Genomic DNA, 18,853 nt, shown 5'->3' on the forward strand with positions numbered 1-18,853 from the left:
TTTATTTTATGTTTACTAGTTTGTTGATCCCATACTCCTTCCTCTTTTCTTTGGTAACCATTAGTTTGTTTTCTGTGTCTGAGAGTCTGTTTCTGTTTTGTAGATAGATCTATTTGTTTTATTTTTTAGATTCCATATATAAGTGATATCATACTGTATTTGTTTTTCTCTATCTGACTTTTTTCACTAAGTAAAATATTTTCTAATTTCATCCATGTTGCTGCAAATGTCAATATTCCATTCTGTTCATGGCTGAGTGATACTCCATTGTGTATATGTATACATCATATCTTCTTAAGCCAATTATATGTTGATGGAAGCCTAGGTTGTTTCCATGTCTTGGCTGTTGTAAATAGGGCTGCCATGAACCCTATTGTAAAAAGAGTGCACGTATTATATCATTTTGAATTAAAATTTTCTTTTTCTTTCAGATATATACCCATAAATGGAATTGCCAGATCATATGGTAGTTCTATTTTTAATTTTTGAAGGAACCTCCGTACTGTTTTCCATAGTGGCTCTACCAATTTACATTCCTACCAACAGTGTACGAGGGTTCCCTTTTTTCCTCACTTTCTCCAGCGTTTGTTACTTGTTGTTACTTGATAGCCATTCTGACTGGTGTGAGGTGATAATACTGCATTGTGGTTTTGATTTACATTTCTCTAATAATTAGCAATGTTGAACATCTTTTCATGTGCCTGGAGCCCTTTTGACTTTGCTGGGATTTGAAGCTGACTGTTTCTGCCTTGTGAGTTCTCTCAGGGGTTCTTCCTTGGCTCCCTTTGCTGCTTGACTTCTCTGTGACTCCATCACCTCGGCAGCACCTCCCCTTCATCTGACTGTCTCCTCTCAGCCTTTGATTCTCCAGCCTTTGCTTGATACCAGCTCTTACTGTTGGGATTTCCTTGCCCCATGACATAAGTCCCCTTGAGAAGAAAAGCACTGAAATGACCACTGGCTGACATTCCTAGTCCAGCTCCCTGTCTGCTCCTTGGGATTCACTCCAGATTGGCCCATCATGTGAAGGAGAGCTACTGATTTCTGCACCAAAGTCCACAGTCCAAGGCCATAGGCTGCTCCATACTCCTAGGCATGAATTTTGCATTTTTCCACTCTATCCCATGGAGAAGGCAATGGCACCCCACTCCAGTACTCTTGCCTGGAAAATCCCATGGACAGAGGAGCCTGGTAGGCTGCAGTCCATGGGGTCGCTAAGAGTTGGACATGACTGAGTGTCTTCACTTTCACTTTTTACTTTCATGCATTGGAGAAAGAAGTGGCAACCCACTCCAGTGTTCTTGCCTGGAGAATCCCAGGGACAGGGGAGCCTCATGGGCTGCCATCCATGGGGTCGCACAGAGTCAGACACGACTGAAGCGACTTAACAGCAGCAGCAGCACTCTATCCCAGATGCAGGGTGCATGTATCAGCTCTCTGAGTGGCCCCATGAATTCTTTCCTGGTAGCTTGGACCCAACATACTCTTCTTCTCTTCCTGGATATAAGGACAAGGGGACTCCCAGTACAGCAGCTGCACTTTCCAAGGAAATCTCTTCACAAATCCTTTCTCAGGCTCTAGTTTGACCATTCTTATATCCTTGTGAAGGGTACAAATAATTAACATATTGCATTGTACATTCTGATTTCTGAATCAACACTGAATTTTTGTTTGACAGTGACTCTAGAACTGTTATGGGCTTCTCAGGTGGCTCAGGGGGTAAATAATCCACCTGCCAATGGAGAAGACACAGGAGATGCGGGTTCAGTCCCTGGGTCGGGAAGATCCCCTGGAGGAGGGCATGGCAACCCACTCCAATATTCTTACCTGGAGAATCCCATGGACAGAGGAGCATGGAGGGCTATAGTACATAGGGTTGGACATGACTGAAGCGACTGAACATGCACACACGTGTGCACATAGGACTTCTGGAGTAACATAAACACTGTGAGGCTCCCAAAACTTCTATCCAAAAGTGCTTATAGAGTTTCTCTATTGATTTGAACTATCTCCTTTGAAATTTCTCCATGGTGATCTGGGAACAAACATTGGAATTCATAGCTTTTGCCTCGCAGTGCTTAAGTTGAAATCCTCCAAAATCATATATATAATCATATATCTGGAGAAGGAAATGGCAACCCACTCCAGTATTCTTGCCTGGAGAATCCTATGGACAGAGGAGCCTGGTGGGCTACAGTCCATGGGGTTGCAAAGAGTCAGACACGACTGAGTGACTTCACACACACACACACACATATATAAGGTAACATTGAATTAGACAAGCTCACTATACTTTCTGAAACCTGGTGTACGTGGAAGCTGTGTGTGTCAATTGAGCATGTATACAAATGAGCATATTTTTGCCTAAATAGCCAGTGAAAAAGTTAATTCTGTTTTAGTTTCACTTTGACATGGATATATTTATAAGCAAAAGTAATTACTTTGGTTTTAAAGTATGATAAGCATAATGCAATGTTGGGGAAGAAAGAATGATGCTATACCATTTCTTCTCATTACAGGAGGAATTCAAGAAACTACTATATGGCCTCTGTTTCTTTCATGCTTTGGTACAAGAGAGACGGAAGTTTGGCCCCCTGGGGTGGAATATTCCTTATGAGTTCAACGAGACTGATCTCAGAATCAGCGTACAGCAGCTGCACATGTTCCTGAATCAGTATGAGGTACTATAACAGTTACAGCAAGGACATTACCTGTTGTGCACTTTATCACAGAGTGTTTGTACAGTGAGCAGGGATGTCTGATTAATTTCTCCTTTTATAGAATGAATAGCAGGATATGCATTAGCTAACAGGGTTCTGAATGTATCGCAGTGGTCCACAGAGGAGGTGGGACCTAGGTAGCAATGAGAAGCTGTATCAGCTACTGCAGCCTTAAAACAAAGTTGCTGTCTCTTTGGAATTTAAAATTGTTCCTGTGCAGTTTATTTTTGTTTAAACAAATGAACAAGAGGATTTTTCCGTGAGGGGGAAAATAATGAATAGCAGGATAGTTTCCCAAAGTTTCTTTGAATAGGATTTTGTTGTAATAGGATATTATAAATGCCCTAGTAGGTAGGTAGGATGTTAGTTTATCTATTAACAATATGTATTTTATCATTTATTTTGATACATAAACACCTATGGCAATTTGAAAATACTGTACGTATTTTGTAAAGGGTTTGGGAAGACCATACATCAGCCAGTCTCCAAAATAGAAAGAAAAAAAAAAAGACTGATTTCCCTCTGTTCATGGCTTTATTTTGAGGGAAATGTCATAATACTATTTTTCTAGGGTTTGGGCCGTTTGTCCCAGATGAGACAAACTACTTAAGCCAGTGGTGTTAACGTGAGGTATAGATCCTGGGAAGAAGCCCACAGCGTCATGTTGTCATATCAACCACATTTTGCCCCCTTGCTCTCCCTGCTCTGTCTCTTCTCTCTGTCTGTCTCTCTTGTTCTCTCTCTGTCACAGGCATGTGCACACACGCTTTTTCTCTCTTTGCTACTTATCAGTTGGATTTTAATGTTTGAATTAAAAATAAAAAACTGTTTGGGTAAGTCAGTCTAAGTGTCCTACACGACTTTTGTTCAGAATTATCTGGAAATCTTTAAATCAATCAAAAGTGTATCAGAAAAACACTTTAGTTTTTGAAACTTTTAGTGAATTGTGATTATTTTTTAAAAAAGGTTTATGAACAGGAAGTCACTGAATTCTTTTTCTATAAAGCAAAGGAAAAATCGAGCAAGATAAATAACAAGAGTTCAAATAACATATCTAAACTAAAATGAACATTTTATCTGGTCTTCTGTGTTTCTGTGGACAAATTTGTATTCTATACTGAAATGAAATAAGTTGAGAAGGCCTTTGATTTTGCAGCATTAAAATTTGGTGAAGCATTCAAAAGAAGCATAGGTTTGATGAACTTCTTTCTTATAATAATATTTATTTTAAAATTATACTAAGAATGGAAGCAAAAAGTATAATGATATAGTGCATGTGGAAGTATCTGAGGTAAAATAGAGTTTTCAATACAAACAGAAAGAACGAGGAGCTCCTTTAGCAATTTGTTCAAAAATCTGTAGAGTATATTCTAATTTAAAATATTATAAACCTATAGTGGAGTCAATTAAAAGTGTCAACAATTTAAAATTAAGTAACCATAAAATGAAACTTTGAAAAACATTATAGACAGTTTTACTTTAAAAATTAAAAATCTATGAGACCATATGAAGCAGAAATTTTATAATGATTGTCTTCAGTTTCTTTATAATTTTAAAATCAGTGTTTGAATAGAACCACTTACAGGTCTGCCAGTATGAAAATAGATTTACTCACACACACACTACTTTTAAATTCCATATTACTAATCATCTTTAGTGCCCACGTTCATTCTCAAAGTGTTAAAATTTTTTGACAATAGTTTATTTGGTCACCCTAGCTTTTTAAGCATCTGAACACAAACAAGGAGGTAAACAACTCAATGGATGTGATCAGGGAAGGTTCCAGAGACGAGGAGTTGCTTAGGAGTCAATGAATAGAAGGTTTTCAGGTAGATGATATAAAGAAGCAGCAATAAAAAGGTTTAAAAAAGTACAAATAGGTGAAAAGGTTTGGTGAAGGATAAGTGATTTGCAACAGTTACAACTGGACATGGAACAACAGACTGGTTCCAAATAGGAAAAGGAGTATGTCAAGGCTGTATATTGTCACCCTGCTTATTTAATTTACGTGCAGAGTACATCATGAGAAACGCTGGACTGGAAGAAACACAAGCTGGAATCAAGATTGCCAGGAGAAATGTCCATCATCTCAGATATGCAGATGACACCACCCTTATGGCAGAAAGTGAAGAGGAACTAAAAAGCCTCTTGATGAAAGTGAAAGTGGAGAGTGAAAAAGTTGGCTTAAAGCTCAACATCCAGAAAACTAAGATCATGGCGTCTGGTCCCATCACTTCATGGGAAATAGATGGGGAAACAGTGGAAACAGTGTCAGACTTTATTTTTCTGGGCTCCAAAATCACAGTAGATGGTGATTGCAGCCATGAAATTAAAAGACGCTTACTCCTTGGAAGGAAAGTTTTGACCAACCTAGATAGCATATTCAAAAGCAGAGACATTACTTTGCCAACAAAGGTCCGTCTAGTCAAGGCTATGGTTTTTCCAGTAGTCATGTATAGATGTGAGAGTTGGACTGTGTAGAAAGCTGAGAGCTGAAGAATTGATGCTTTTGAACTGTGGTGTTGGAGAAGACTCTTGAGAGTCCCTTGGACTACAAGGAAATCCAACCAGTCCATTCTGAAGGAGATCAGCCCTAGGTGTTCTTTGGAAGGAATGATGCTAAAGCTGAAACTCCAGTACTTTGGCCACCTCATGCGAAGAGTCATTAGAAAAGACTCTGATGCTGGGAGGGACTGGGGGCAGGAGGAGAAGGGGACAACAGAGGATGAGATGGCTGGATGGCATCATTGACTCGATGGACGTGAGTTTGGGTGAACTCCGGGAGTTGGTGTTGGACAGGGAGGCCTGGCGTGCTGCGATTCATGGGATCACAGAGAGTCGGACACGGCTGAGTGACTGAACTGAACTGAAGTGATTTGGAGCATCCTTGTATGCCATGCTAACTGATTGGGAATTATTATATTGTTATTGGTCTCCTCTTAGGAGAGCATTTGCATTTTAGAAGGACCACTGTAGCAACAGAGTGGACTTAGATGACAGGCTAGTTTTGGGTGATGTGAGTTGAATTGTGTCCCCTATGCCAAAAGATATGTTGAAGTTGTAATCCATGGTACCTCGGACTGTGAGCTTATTTAGGAATGGAGTTGTTGCAGATATTATCAAGTAAGCTAAGATGAGGTCATACTGGAGTAGGGTGGATCCTTAATAGAATATGACTGATATCGTAAATAAACCTTCCCTGATCACATCCAGTGAGTTCTTACCTCCTTGTTTGTGTTCAGAAGTTTAAAAAGCTAGAGTGACCAAATAAACTATTGTCAAAAAACTGTTAACACTTTGAGAATGAACGTGGGCATGAAAGATAATTAGTAATATGAAATTTTAAAATATTGTGTGTGTATTATGTATGTGTGTGTGTGTGTGTATGATTCATAGTGGGACATTTGCGTACACAGAAAAGATAGCCAGAGGCAGAGATTAGAATTATGCAGTGACAAACTAAGGAACACCTGGAGCTACAGAAGCTGGAAGAGGCAAGAAAGGATCCTCTTAGAAGTTTTGGAGGGAGTGTGGCCCTGCCAACACCTTGATTTCAAACTTTTAGCCTCCAGCACTATCAGGCAATGAATTTCTCTTGTTTTAAGCCGTCTATTGGGAGACCTAGGGAACTAATACAGAAGACCATCACAATAACCCATGCAAGAGATGCTGAGAGTTTAAACTAAATCATTTGGACTAGGATGGGAAATGTGGAAGAGATATAATAGATATGTAGGGACAAGGATTGAAATGACCTAGATATTAAATGGTAAAGGGTTAGGAAGAAGTCTCTTAAAGTCATGTTTTAGGTCTCAGTTGGTGGTCCATCCACTTATTTATCCAGACAGGAAATAGTACCAGGAATTAATAGTTGTATAGTAGATGGGTTAGTGAAATGGAGATGGTTGAGTGGATAAATAATTTAGTCTTGTACATTTTATACATCTGAGATATCTAGGTTGATAACCATGATATTTGATAGGCTTTTGGCATATAGATATAAAGCCCAGGAAAAGAAAGCACAAATAGAAAGCTGTAAGTTGTTAATGTGTAGGGAGAAGCCTGAGAACACCTGAGATTTAAAAGAAAGGCCGTGTAGAGTAAAAATGAACTAAAGCCTGACTGCTGGTGAGCATCCAGTGTCAGTAGTAGGAGAGAGGACAGGAGAAATGGAAAGTGCAGACAGAGCAGCCAGAAGAAAAGGGGAGAGAGCACGCTGAGTAAATAAGGAATATCAGGGATTGTCTGTCATAGCAAATGCTACAGGGACTCTCTCACTGACATACAGGACTGACTGACCGGATTCCTGCTGTTAAATGACAATTGAGCAGCACTTCCCATTCCTCCAACAGAGTAATCATACAACAAACCGAACAAAACTGCTATGCACTCATCTCATATAACCCATCAAGAGATACAGAGATTTTTTTTTTTTTTGAGGAATGTGATTCACAGTTCCCTTTGATATTGAATCTAATGTGATTCTTCTTCAGCAATCAAAATTTTGTTCTTTGTATTGAAGTGCAATTTACCCGCAATATTCTATTAGTTTCAGGTATACAACATGATTCAACATTTGTATATATTGCAAAATGACTGCCACAATACTTCTGGTTATCTGTCACCATAGAACTAAAAAAAAATTTTTCTTGTGATGAAAACTTTTAAGATTTACTTTCTTAGCAACTATCAAATTTGTAATATGATATTACTAATGTCACGATGCCGTACATAGATCCCCTGAATTATAACTGGAATGTGTGTCTTAGTCTTTTTTACTCATTTTGCCTTCCCCGCAACCCCTTGCCCCATGGTAGTCATCCATCTATTCTCTGTATCTGTAAGTTTTGTTTTGTTCATTTTTTTTTAAGAGTCTACATTTAAGTGAAATCATACAGTATTTGTCTTATCTCACTTATTTCACTTAATACCCTCAAGATCCATTCATTTTGTCACAAATGGCAAGACTGCATTCTTTTTATGGCTGAGTAGTATTCCATTGTGTATTCACATCTAGTTCACATCTCCTTTATCCATTCATCCATCAATGAACACTTACATTGCTTCCATGTCTTGGCTATTTAAATAATGCTGCAATAGACATAGGGGTGTATATAGCCTTTCAAATGAGTGCTTTCATTTTCTTTGAATAAATACCCAGAAGTGGAATTGCTGAGTCATATGGTGGTTCTATTTCAAAACATTTTTTGAGGAACCTCCATACTGTTTTCCACAATGGCTGCACCAATTTACATTCCCACCAACATATGTATTATTTCTTGTCTTTTGATAATAACCATTTTGACCGATGTGAAAGAACATCTCATTGTGATTTTGATTTGCATTTTCCTGGTGATTAGTGATGCTGAGTATCTTTCCATGTGCCTGTTGGCCACCTGTATGTCTTCTTTGGAAAAATATCTATTCAGATCCTCTGCCCATCCTTTAATCAGATCATTTGGGTTTTGTTATTGAGCTGTATGAATTCTTTATATATATATATTAATTTTTTAAGTGAATAGGAAAAATTATAAAAGAAGAAAATGCAAGTAGGTATATATAATGTACTTGGCTGATGGGTAATTCCCAGAGGTGTGTGTATGTCATTGTGTGTGTGTGACTGTGTGTGAATAAAAGTCCCACCCCTCACTGTCACCCTAACTTCACCCCAAAGCAACCAGTTTCACAGTAAGCCCTGTCCAGACTTCCTGTGCACAAATAGTTAACATATATACATATGTATAGTATATGCACAAATTTTCCTCAAAAACATAATCGTATTTGCATATCATTTTCAGCTTGCTGTTCTTACTCACATATGTTGTGGACAATCATAGTAGAGATCTTTGTCTCAATGGCTGCATACACAGCTTCTCCTTTTTGACTATCAGGATTTTATTTCCTTTTTATTTCTTACTATTCAGTAATGGTGGTGATGGTTTAGTCGCTAAGTCGTGTCTGACTCTTGTGACCCCATGAGCAGTAGCCCGCCAGGCTCCTCGGTCCATGGGATTCTCCAGGCAAGAATATTGGAGTGGGTTGCCATTTCCTTCTCCAGGGGATCTTCCCAACCTAGGAATCGAACCTGGGTCTTCTGTATTGCAGAAAGATTCTTTACCAACTGAGCTATGAGGGAAGCCCTCCACTATTCAATAATAAGCAGAGTTAAAATGAGTAACTTCATATATTAATATAACCTTGCATACTCATTGCCTGATTCTACACTCTCTCCCAGTCCATGGTCTCAACCCTCTTTTTACAATGGAGCAGGGAAGCAGTCCCAGCATAGAGCTGCTATTTCTACAACCCCAGACGATGGACCTGGGCCTCTAAGAGAACACATTCCTGGGTTTGATTGATTGGCCCTGTTGTGATGAAGCAGCTGAGATAAACACCAGTTTACCCATCAGTTCTCAGGGGAATGTTGGCAGGTTTAACCCTTTATACGTAAATCAAATTCTTCCCTCTCCAGATGTCATTTTATGTCTGCCTCACAAAGCACTCCCAGGGGCCAACTCATCCTCATATACTAACTATTTAATTTGTGCAGGAGTTTTTTTTTTTTTAACCACAGTTTTATGACCTATCAGCAAGGCAAACCCAAGCAGTGCCTGCATCTGCAAACTCCCCTCATCACCATGCCGGCTTCTCCCTCCTGGTTCTGCTTGTTTCTCGACCAAGTCTTGGTCCTGAGGTGTTCTCCTAAATTCACTACCTTCCCTTCCAGTTCTACCAGAGAACTAGTCTCAAAATTCCCAACCCTGAATTCAGTAAATTCTTCCTGTGTAATTAGTACCACCTATTCTTTCCAAAAGCTATTTTTTTCTGTTGAAAGGATCCCTCAAAGTGGATCACTGAGATGTACGATGTATACACTTAAACCTTTAGCAGATAACTGCAGGAAGATGTGTAGAACAACAACAAAAAAAAGCGATAGGAAAATATCCTAAAGTAAAAATTTTCTATATTTTAGTAGCAAACATTTAAAAACATCGCTATAATAAAAAGCCATAAACAATTAAACATCATAAAAACAAAAGACAAGACGACTTGGAGAAAATATCTAAAATTTGTATAACAAACTGATTCTATATCTTTATAGAACTTTTAATAATAAGAACAAAGATACTCATTTATGTGAGGAAAACAAAAGAAAAAAGTGGATTATTTAACAATAAGAAATACAAGTGGCAAATAAATATTTCTCAAATGTCAGTATCAAAAATAAAATTAAGATATGTAGCATACAGTATGGTGACTATTGTTAAACTATACTGCATATTTGAAAGTAGCTAAAGAAAACAGATCTTAAAAGTTCTCAACACAAAAAAATTTTTGTAACTGTGATGATGAATGTTAAATGAGCTTGTTGTTATCATGTCACAGTACATACAAATACCAAATCATTATGTGGCATACCTGAAACAAATATGTTATATGTCAATTATATCTCAAAAATTAATTTAAGAATTAAAAACAATTTTATTGCTTAATTATCATTTTATCTAAATGATAACAGTTTTGTTGTGAGCAGTGAGAGAGAATTCTTTATATTTCTGGTGGGTATGTAAGTATTTAGGCTTCCTTGTTAGCTCATCTGGTAAAGAATCTGCCTGCAATGCAGGAGACCTCTGTCAGGAAGATCCCCTGGAGGAGGGCATGGCAACCCACTCCAGTATTCTTGCCCGGAAATCCCCATGGACAGAGAAGCCTGGGGGCACAAAGAGTTGGACATGACTGAGCAACTAAGCACAACACATGTAAGTATTTATGGTTAAGCTAAATAAAATTGCAATATGAAAAATCAGTTTATTTGCATTCATAAACATTTAGAAATTATGTATATTAGTGAATACAATAAGAAAGCAAAGTAACAGGGAAAAATATCTCTACAAATTTGATGGTCAATTTATAAAAGAGTTTATACAAATAAAACTATTAAAACTTTAATTGAAAAAATGGATAGTAGGCTACTTCATAGAAGAACAAATGTTATTAGAAATTAAAAGATCGTAAATTTTATTAGTATTTTAGAAAATGCAAATGAACATAGTATTATCTTTGGGCAATCAAATTATCAAAGATTTTAGAACTGTTTTAGCAACTACACTTGCTAAGCTTGCTACACTAGTCTTTCAGGAAAGTAGTTTGATAACATTAATCAATTGCTTTTTATAAATTCCTTTCCATTGATGTTGTAATTTCCTTTTTAGGAATCTAGACTAAAGAATCATTAGAAAATTTAAGAAATGTATATTTAGTGAAACATAAGTTCACAAAGTAGAAAATTAGGAGCCACTAAAGTCTTTAATGTTAGAATATGATTATTAAGATAGTACTTCCCAGTGGCTCAGAGGTTAAAGTGTCTGCCTGCAATGCGGGAGACCTGGGTTCGATCCCTGGGTCAGGAAGATCCTCTGGAGAAGGAAATGGCAACCCACTCCAGTATTCTTGCCTGGAGAATCCCATGGATGGAGGAGCCTGGTAGGCTACAGTCCATGGGGTCGCAAAGAGTTGGACACTACTGAGCGACTTCACTTCACTTCATTAAGATAATATTTTCATATACTATTTTAAGCAACAGTAAAATATATAATGAGATTTGGTGAAAAATTATATGCAAAATTGTACATACAGTATGATTCCAGTTGCCAAAATATCAATATATACAGGTATAAAAAGGTGGTGAAGGAAATTAAAACTGATTATCTCAGATTTGATTGGTTTTGAACGTCACTTAGCAGTGCTGGATTTTCAAGGATGGGATTATGTTCTAATTTATTTTGCATCAGGCACATAGTAGGTGGCCCACTAATGCTGGTCGAATAGTAGGTGAGTTCACAAGTTAGGAATCTTCCCTGGTGGCTCAGACGGTAAAGCGTCTGCCTACAATGCCTACCATGTAGGAGACCCGAATTCAATCCCTCGTCCGGAAGATCTCCTGGAGAAGGAAATGGCACCCCACTCCAGTACTCTTGCCTGGAAAATCCCATGGATGTGGAACCTGGTAGGCTACAGTCCGTGGGGTCACAAAAGTCGGACACGACTGAGCGACTTCACTTTATCACAAGTTATAGAGGATTTCTTTTCTTTGTACTGACGGATTGAAAATGACAGACCACAAAAAGAGAGAGACCCTGGGAAAAATTACAGCAAATTAGCTGGGAAGTGAACATATAAAGGGAAACTGTGGTGATGTAAATGTTTTGTAAACTGTTTAATAACGTGAGCAAACAAGAAACACTGTTTTGTATGATGTGGGACTGCTAAGTCTTGCCTGGTTGAGCAACTCGAGCTCTCTATAGGAACTGCCCTACGACGCCCTACGCTACATGACCGGCGAGTGCAATTATGGCGGCCGCGTGACTGACGACTGGGACCGGCGCACGCTGCGCAGCATCCTAAACAAATTCTTCAACCCGGAATTAGTTCAGAATCCGCACTATAAATTCGACTCCAGTGGCATCTATTTTGCGCCTCCTTCTGGGGATGTAAGTACATATGCTCTTCAAGAAAACTGAAAGCCGTAAAGCATGAAATTCCTCTGATACAGAAAATGGTGAATTTTTTTCCAGTGGCCTTTTTTTTTTGTTTTGTTTTGCTTAACCATTGTGTGTCCTTCAGTCTTACAGGGACAGAGCAAACACTATGCAAAGATGGAGTTAGTGGTTTCCTGTTTGCTGTAATGTGAGGACTATCAGAAACGTTCCTCACCCAAGGATGTCTTCCTCGGTGACCTGAAATTCTTACTGTGAATTCAGTCCTTTGGGTAAAAAGACATTGGCCCCAATTAAAATGGAAATACACATGAGAAGGGAGTTACAAAATAGTATTAACAGTAATAGTTAATATGTAGATCATGCTTAATTATTTACAAAGCAGTTACATGTAATTATCTCATTAGAGCATCAAATTAACATTGATGCTATTATTCCTTCTCTTTTACAAGTAAGAAAGTAAGTTCACTAAACTTAAATGACTTGCCCAAGATCCCAAAGGTAGAAAGGGACAGAGCATCACATCTGCTTCACAAGACCAAGGTTGTCGGCTCCTATTTTTTCCAGTCCTGTCTAACAGATGCATTTGCCTTCAGATTATCACAAGTAGACTTCTGGGGACTGCCAGTATAATTAAATTGGTTCTCATTTTATTCCCAGAAGTCAAAAGGGCACATATTGAAAGTTAAACACATAGCCGCAGGCAACAAAGGCGCATACCTTGACTCCACATCCACTTGGAAGAGTTCTAGCTGAGGGCAGACACTGAGAGAGAAGAGAAACACCAGTACCAGAGTCCAGGTCACAGATTGGGTGGGGCAAGTCAACACAGGGAGTCATGGTAACAGGATTTCCAGTGAATCGGAAAGTAAGAAGATGGCAAGATAAAGTCAGGTTGTGTAATTAGCTCCATATTGAAAAATCATCAATGACCAATTTCCCCACCTTACTGTATGTATATGTGTATATATATTTGTATATGTATATATATGAATGTGTATAATTATACATATCCTTCCCTGATTATACATATCTTCCCTGGTGGCTCAGATGGTAAAGAATCTGCCCGCAATGAGGGAGACCTGAGTTCGATCCCTGGGTTGGGAAGTTCCCCTGGAGGAGGGCATGACAACCCACTCCAGTATTCTTGCATAGAGAATCCCCTTGGACAGAGTAGCATGGCAGGCTACAGTCCACAGGGTTGCAAAGAGTTGGACATGACTGAGCGACTAAGCGCATATGAGCATCAAGAGAAGTATGGAATCTTTTTTTAAAAATCTTTTTATTAAACTTTTTATTTTATATTGGAGTATGGCTGATTGACAATGTTGTGATAGTTTCAGGTGGACAATAAAGGGACTCAGTCACACATGTACATGTATCCATTCTCCTCCAAACTCCCCTCCCCTCCAGGGTACCACATAGCATTGAGCAGAGTTCCCTGTGCTCTAAAGAAAAGTATGGATCCCTAGGTTGGGAAGGTCCCCTGGAGAAGGAAATGGCACCCACTCCAGTATTCTGGCCTACAGAAATCCATGGACAGAGGAGCATGGCAAACTACAGTCCATAGGGTCTCAAAGAGTCAGACACGACTGAGCAACTAACACTTTCAACACTCATGGAATCTTGTTGGAAGTTTATGTAAATATAAAATATGTGTGCATGAGTATAAAAGATTTATATTAATGGTGGTTATCTCATGATAAAATCTCAGATAATTTTTACTTTTCTGAATTAAGTGGATTTATCATAATAAGAGTAAACAGAAAAATCAGAGTAAAGCTGAAAAAGAAACTACTGTGGTAAATTAAGAACAGTCATCAGCAAATGCAGCACAGAAAGATTTCTGTGGAAGAAATTTCTAAATGAAGTAGCCACAATATTCCTCTCTCCATTTAAAAATTCATTTCAACTGAGTGGGGCATTTTTTTCCTCTTTCTAAATGTATCCATATCTTCCCCTGCCCCGCTTTTTTTTAATGCTTTGGGCCTGGATGAAAGAAAATGAAAGCATTCAGTGTCCAGTCTGACAGGCTCATCCACTCAATAACCTGAGTACTGAAAATTACCTCTTTTCAGTGAGCACGTTCTACACGATAATTGATTTCTAACCTCCTGGCTCCTTGTTATTTATCTTTGCAGCACAACAGCTACATTGAATACACAAAGACACTGCCTCTGACCCCAGCTCCAGAAATCTTTGGGATGAATGCCAATGCTGATATCACTAAAGATCAGTCAGAAACTCAACTGCTGTTCGACAATATTCTTCTCACACAGGTGTGTGATCTGTGCAGCAGCTGGATTCTGAGGCTGGAAAGGATGGTCCCCAAGCAGCATGAGCCCACACGGGAGAGGTCCAGGCACAGAATTACATCTGTTCAAGTGGAGAACCATTTTCAGGAAAAGAGAAAAAGAAAATACGTACCTTAAAAATAAGTTTAAACATAGAGTAAATGAATGTGTGAGCTTTGTTTTCATCAGGCTTTTGATTTGGAAAGCATATTTGAGTATCATTCTGCTGCCAGCAGTTCTTTGAGTAGCATTATCTCTGAGTATTCTTTGATATCATTCTGCTGCTAGGAATTCCATTTTGCCTCTCTTGGCTTGAATCATGCCCCAGAACATATAATATGTCCTTTATAAATTTCTTAAAGTGGAAGAAGACTTTCAAAGGTGCCTGGAAGCAGTTTGATGCCAGAATTAATCTAGAATTTTCCCTATTTTCTAGTCTCTTACTAATGCAATGTTTTTAATGGCTTATCTTTATCAATGTTCCAGAACATTTAACCTAGTTTGCATAGTTTTTTTCACATCAATATTTTATCAGATTATATAATATTTAAAATATAATAGTAAGTATGAAATGAATTAAAAGATTTAGGAGAACTATTGCCTCTGAGACATGCAACTCTATTAGTGAGAGCATAAATGTAGGGCCACATCAGAAAACGACCTCTTAAGGCACCAGGATTCAGCATGCCATGGCACAGGTTAGTTCATTTGAATGAAAGATGTTTAATCTTACTTGTCTGTTAAGAGATCTTCTCTTGTATTGTTTTCTGTTAGAAGATATGCTTGTTTGTTTTAGTTCTAAAAGCAAATTAGTCCAAATGGTGAGTTCCCTTAATGATTACACAAAATTTTAGTAAGTTAAGGATGATTATTCATCAAGTAAATTATTCCCCTAACTGATTTCAAGCTAATCTTTTTTTATTTTTATGGAATCTCAAAGTAATAATAATGGTTAATTATTTTATAGTGCTTCTTGTATGGGAGCACTGTTCTAAATGGTTTATGCATAACAGTGTAATGCTTACGACAGTCCTGTGAGGTAAGGTGCTAATTATTCCCATTTTGCAGCGAAAAGACAGACACAGAAAGATTAAGCAGTTAACTCAAGGTCAGCTAGTACAATTTGAAGCCAGGACTCTGAACCAAATAGTCTGAGTCCCACTAGTTTGGCTCCAGAATCTGTGTTCTAAGCTGTGCGATACTCTTTCTAGATTCTAAAAATGGAATAAACCTCAAAGGCAGATAACCAGAGATGCTAGGGGAACTAAGAACTGGAATGAAAGAAAGAAAGAAAGTTAAAAAACCGGGTTGAAAGAAAATGAAGTCGCTCAGTTGTGTCTGACTCTTTGCGACCCCATGGACTGTAGCCTCCCAGGTTCCTCCATCCATGGGATTTTCCAACAGTAATACTGGAGTGGGTTGCCATTGCCTTCTCCAGGGGATCTTCCCAACCCAGGGATTGAACCCGGGTCTTCTGCACTGCAGGCAGACTTTTTACCATCTGAGATACCAGGTAAGTCCAAGAACCAGACTTCTCTGGTGGCTCAAATGGTGAAGAACCAGATTAGGAGAATGAAATAGTGTGCTATCATTGATGAAGAGTTCATGGAACTTCTGGCTCTGGTCTGTTGTAAAATAACATCTGCTAATAAGGCAGAAAGGACAAAGACCATATTTTAACGTCCCTTTTATATGTTAATACCACTAAGATCAGTTATTGCTCGAGCATGAAGTCATATACAGACAAGAATATGTAGATCTTTAGCAACATTCGTGCATGTAGTATGCAATAGTCTGACAACAGGAGAGTTATAGAGTCTTTGGCTTTTTTTAAACTTGATGGACTGTGCCATATTACAGAATACATAAAGCAGTGGTCTTATTCCAACAGAAAATGACTCAGAATCAAACAAACAAGTTTAAATACACTTGGGGTATTTTCTTAGTATGTGATTAAACAACGTCTTTCAATATTCTCCAAATCAAATTGTCAAATACAAATTAATGTAATGGGTAGGCAGGAGTTCAGTGATTCTACATTGAGTTTACCACAGTTCAGAGGCAACAAGATAGACCAAAACAGCAGAGCAAGGTCATGAGGACAGGACCTTCACATTGTGTATTGAAATAAAATATCTTTTGAAGTGAGAGGAGCTAGTGAGGTTGAGAATGTTACTTTTGCAGAGCTGTCTTACCTATGGTGAACTGCCTGACTTGCTTTTGACTAAGAAAATTGTTTCAACCTAAAATATTGTTAAACTAGAAATGGAAAGGTTGAATTCCATGATGTCTCCTTGAAAATGGATCCCACTTATCTTTATTTGATTAATAAAAGGAAAACAACTGTTAGAAGATTTCAAGTGGTATTTGTGAAAACTCTTAAAAGACGATTAAAAAAGAACCCAAGTTAAATAATTACAAATAACACCCTTTTGCTCTTAATTCTCAATATCAGTTGGATATTACTTTTAACACGTATCTCCCCAACTGTGTGATTTTGGTGTGTGAGAAATAGGTATAGGAATGTGTGTTACTAAAATATTTTTCTTACATTTTTGAAGGGTTATAGGCCTAGGATTTATTTTGGGGGGTGGTGGTTGGGGGGTTTGGTGGAGGTGCAGCTCTTGTTGGAAAACAGAAATGTTTTAAATGAGTTTATAGTACATTGTATGCACATCAAAATACAAATAGAAATCAGCATATCATTCTTCAAATGCAACAGAAATAGGTATTTCACTAGTTTTGACCAAATATTCATTACTTTCTTTGTTATCTGTAATTTGTTTTATATATTTGGTTGTAAACCTAGTACTTTGGGATTGTGGTAAAGGATTACTATATTGGCATAGTCCCCCCCCCCTTTTTTTTCTAGCTTGTAATTAATACTAACATTTAATTTTTTTAAAATTTTATTTTATTTTTAAACTTTACAATATTGTATTAGTTTTGCCAAATATCGAAATGAATCCGCCACAGGTATACATGTGTTCCCCATCCTGAACCCTCCTCCCTCCTCCCTCCCCTCCCCTCCCTCTGGGTCGTCCCAGTGCACCAGCCCCAAGCATCCAGTATCGTGCATCGAACCTGGACTGGCGACTCGTTTCATACATGATATTATACATGTTTCACTGCTATTCTCCCAAATCTCCCCACCCTCTCCCTCTCCCACAGAGTCCATAAGACTGATGTATACATCAGTGTCTCTTTTGCTGTCTCGTACACAGGGTTATTGTTACTCTGGATATATGAACAGGAGTGGGATTGCTGATCACACGGCAGCTCTGTTTTTAGTTTTTTAAGGAACCTCCATACTGTTCTCCATGGTACTGAACCAAGTTATATTTCCACCAATACTGTGGCAGGGTTCCCTTTTCTCCACATTCTGTCTCCAGTATTTTTTGTTTGTATATTTTTTATGAGGATCATTCTGACCAGTATGGAATGAAACCTCTTTGTATTGTTGATGTGCATTTCTGTAATAGTTATTGATGTTTAATTTTTTATTGCACATTTTTATAGGAAGGTGTTAGGGTACCACTAAAAATCTTCCTAGAAACTTAAGTAGAAGTTATTGTCAATATGTATGGAATAGATCCAATATAGAAACTAGAAAATATAAAATCTGAAATAAAACTAAACACAATTTCCTGGGGCTGAAAAAATATGAGATGCATTCATTTATATTCTAATAGTGCGTATTCTCTCTCCATGCACACACACACACACACACACACATTTATTTTGAGGATTTAAAAGGTTTTCTCAGAAAATATAGATTCATTTATATGGTGCCACTATAAACATAAGAAATAAAAGTTGAAATGAAATTCCCCTTCCTTGCTTACAGTGTGAATTACTAAAGTCTGCTCTATTTCTATAACTCTTCCAACTGCTTGGAAGATTAGAGCTTATTTTCTTTGCCCTCTTGGGTTCAAGGAGAAAGCTATATCTCTGTTTTTGGCAACCAGTAGGCACCAGAGTTATTATTAGCAAATATATTTTTGGCGAGCTTTCTCATAGCAAAACCAGATTTCCTCCTTCTGGGCTTTGATGCCCATCATCACTTGACCACCCCACCATGGTGAATGCTTTTGCTCCCTCTGTCCACAGCATCTGCCCTTCCCTCAATTCCTAGAGAGCATAGTGCTTCCTCCAGACCTCCTTTTGCCATTGAACATTGTACATAACCTTCTAACAGTTGTTTTCCTCCTGAAGCTTCATTCCCATGCCTGTTACCATCACGTCAATAAATCTTATGTGGAGAAGAATCATAGCTAAAATAACAAAGTAGTACTCATTCTTACAAACTTTACTTTAGGAATTTTCCCATCCAGCAATTCTT

The 18,853-nt window shown here is 38.1% G+C and overlaps 1 protein-coding gene across 1 annotated transcript in view; it reads left to right on the forward strand.

Annotated features, from left to right (window-relative positions):
• The window catches only part of DNAH7 (dynein axonemal heavy chain 7), a 259,815-nt gene that overhangs the window by 229,085 nt on the left and 11,877 nt on the right, over positions 1 to 18,853 (forward strand). Inside the window, 3 exon segments of the mRNA XM_086366894.1 lie at positions 2,520 to 2,681; positions 12,026 to 12,211; positions 14,359 to 14,496. Coding sequence (XP_086223020.1) covers positions 2,520 to 2,681; positions 12,026 to 12,211; positions 14,359 to 14,496 — 486 coding nt within the window.

This window comes from Bos grunniens, chromosome 2 (assembly GCF_055505025.1).
Source record: "Bos grunniens cultivar Pamir isolate PY7600 chromosome 2, Bosgru_T2T1.0, whole genome shotgun sequence".
NCBI classification, from domain to species: domain Eukaryota; kingdom Metazoa; phylum Chordata; class Mammalia; order Artiodactyla; family Bovidae; genus Bos; species Bos grunniens.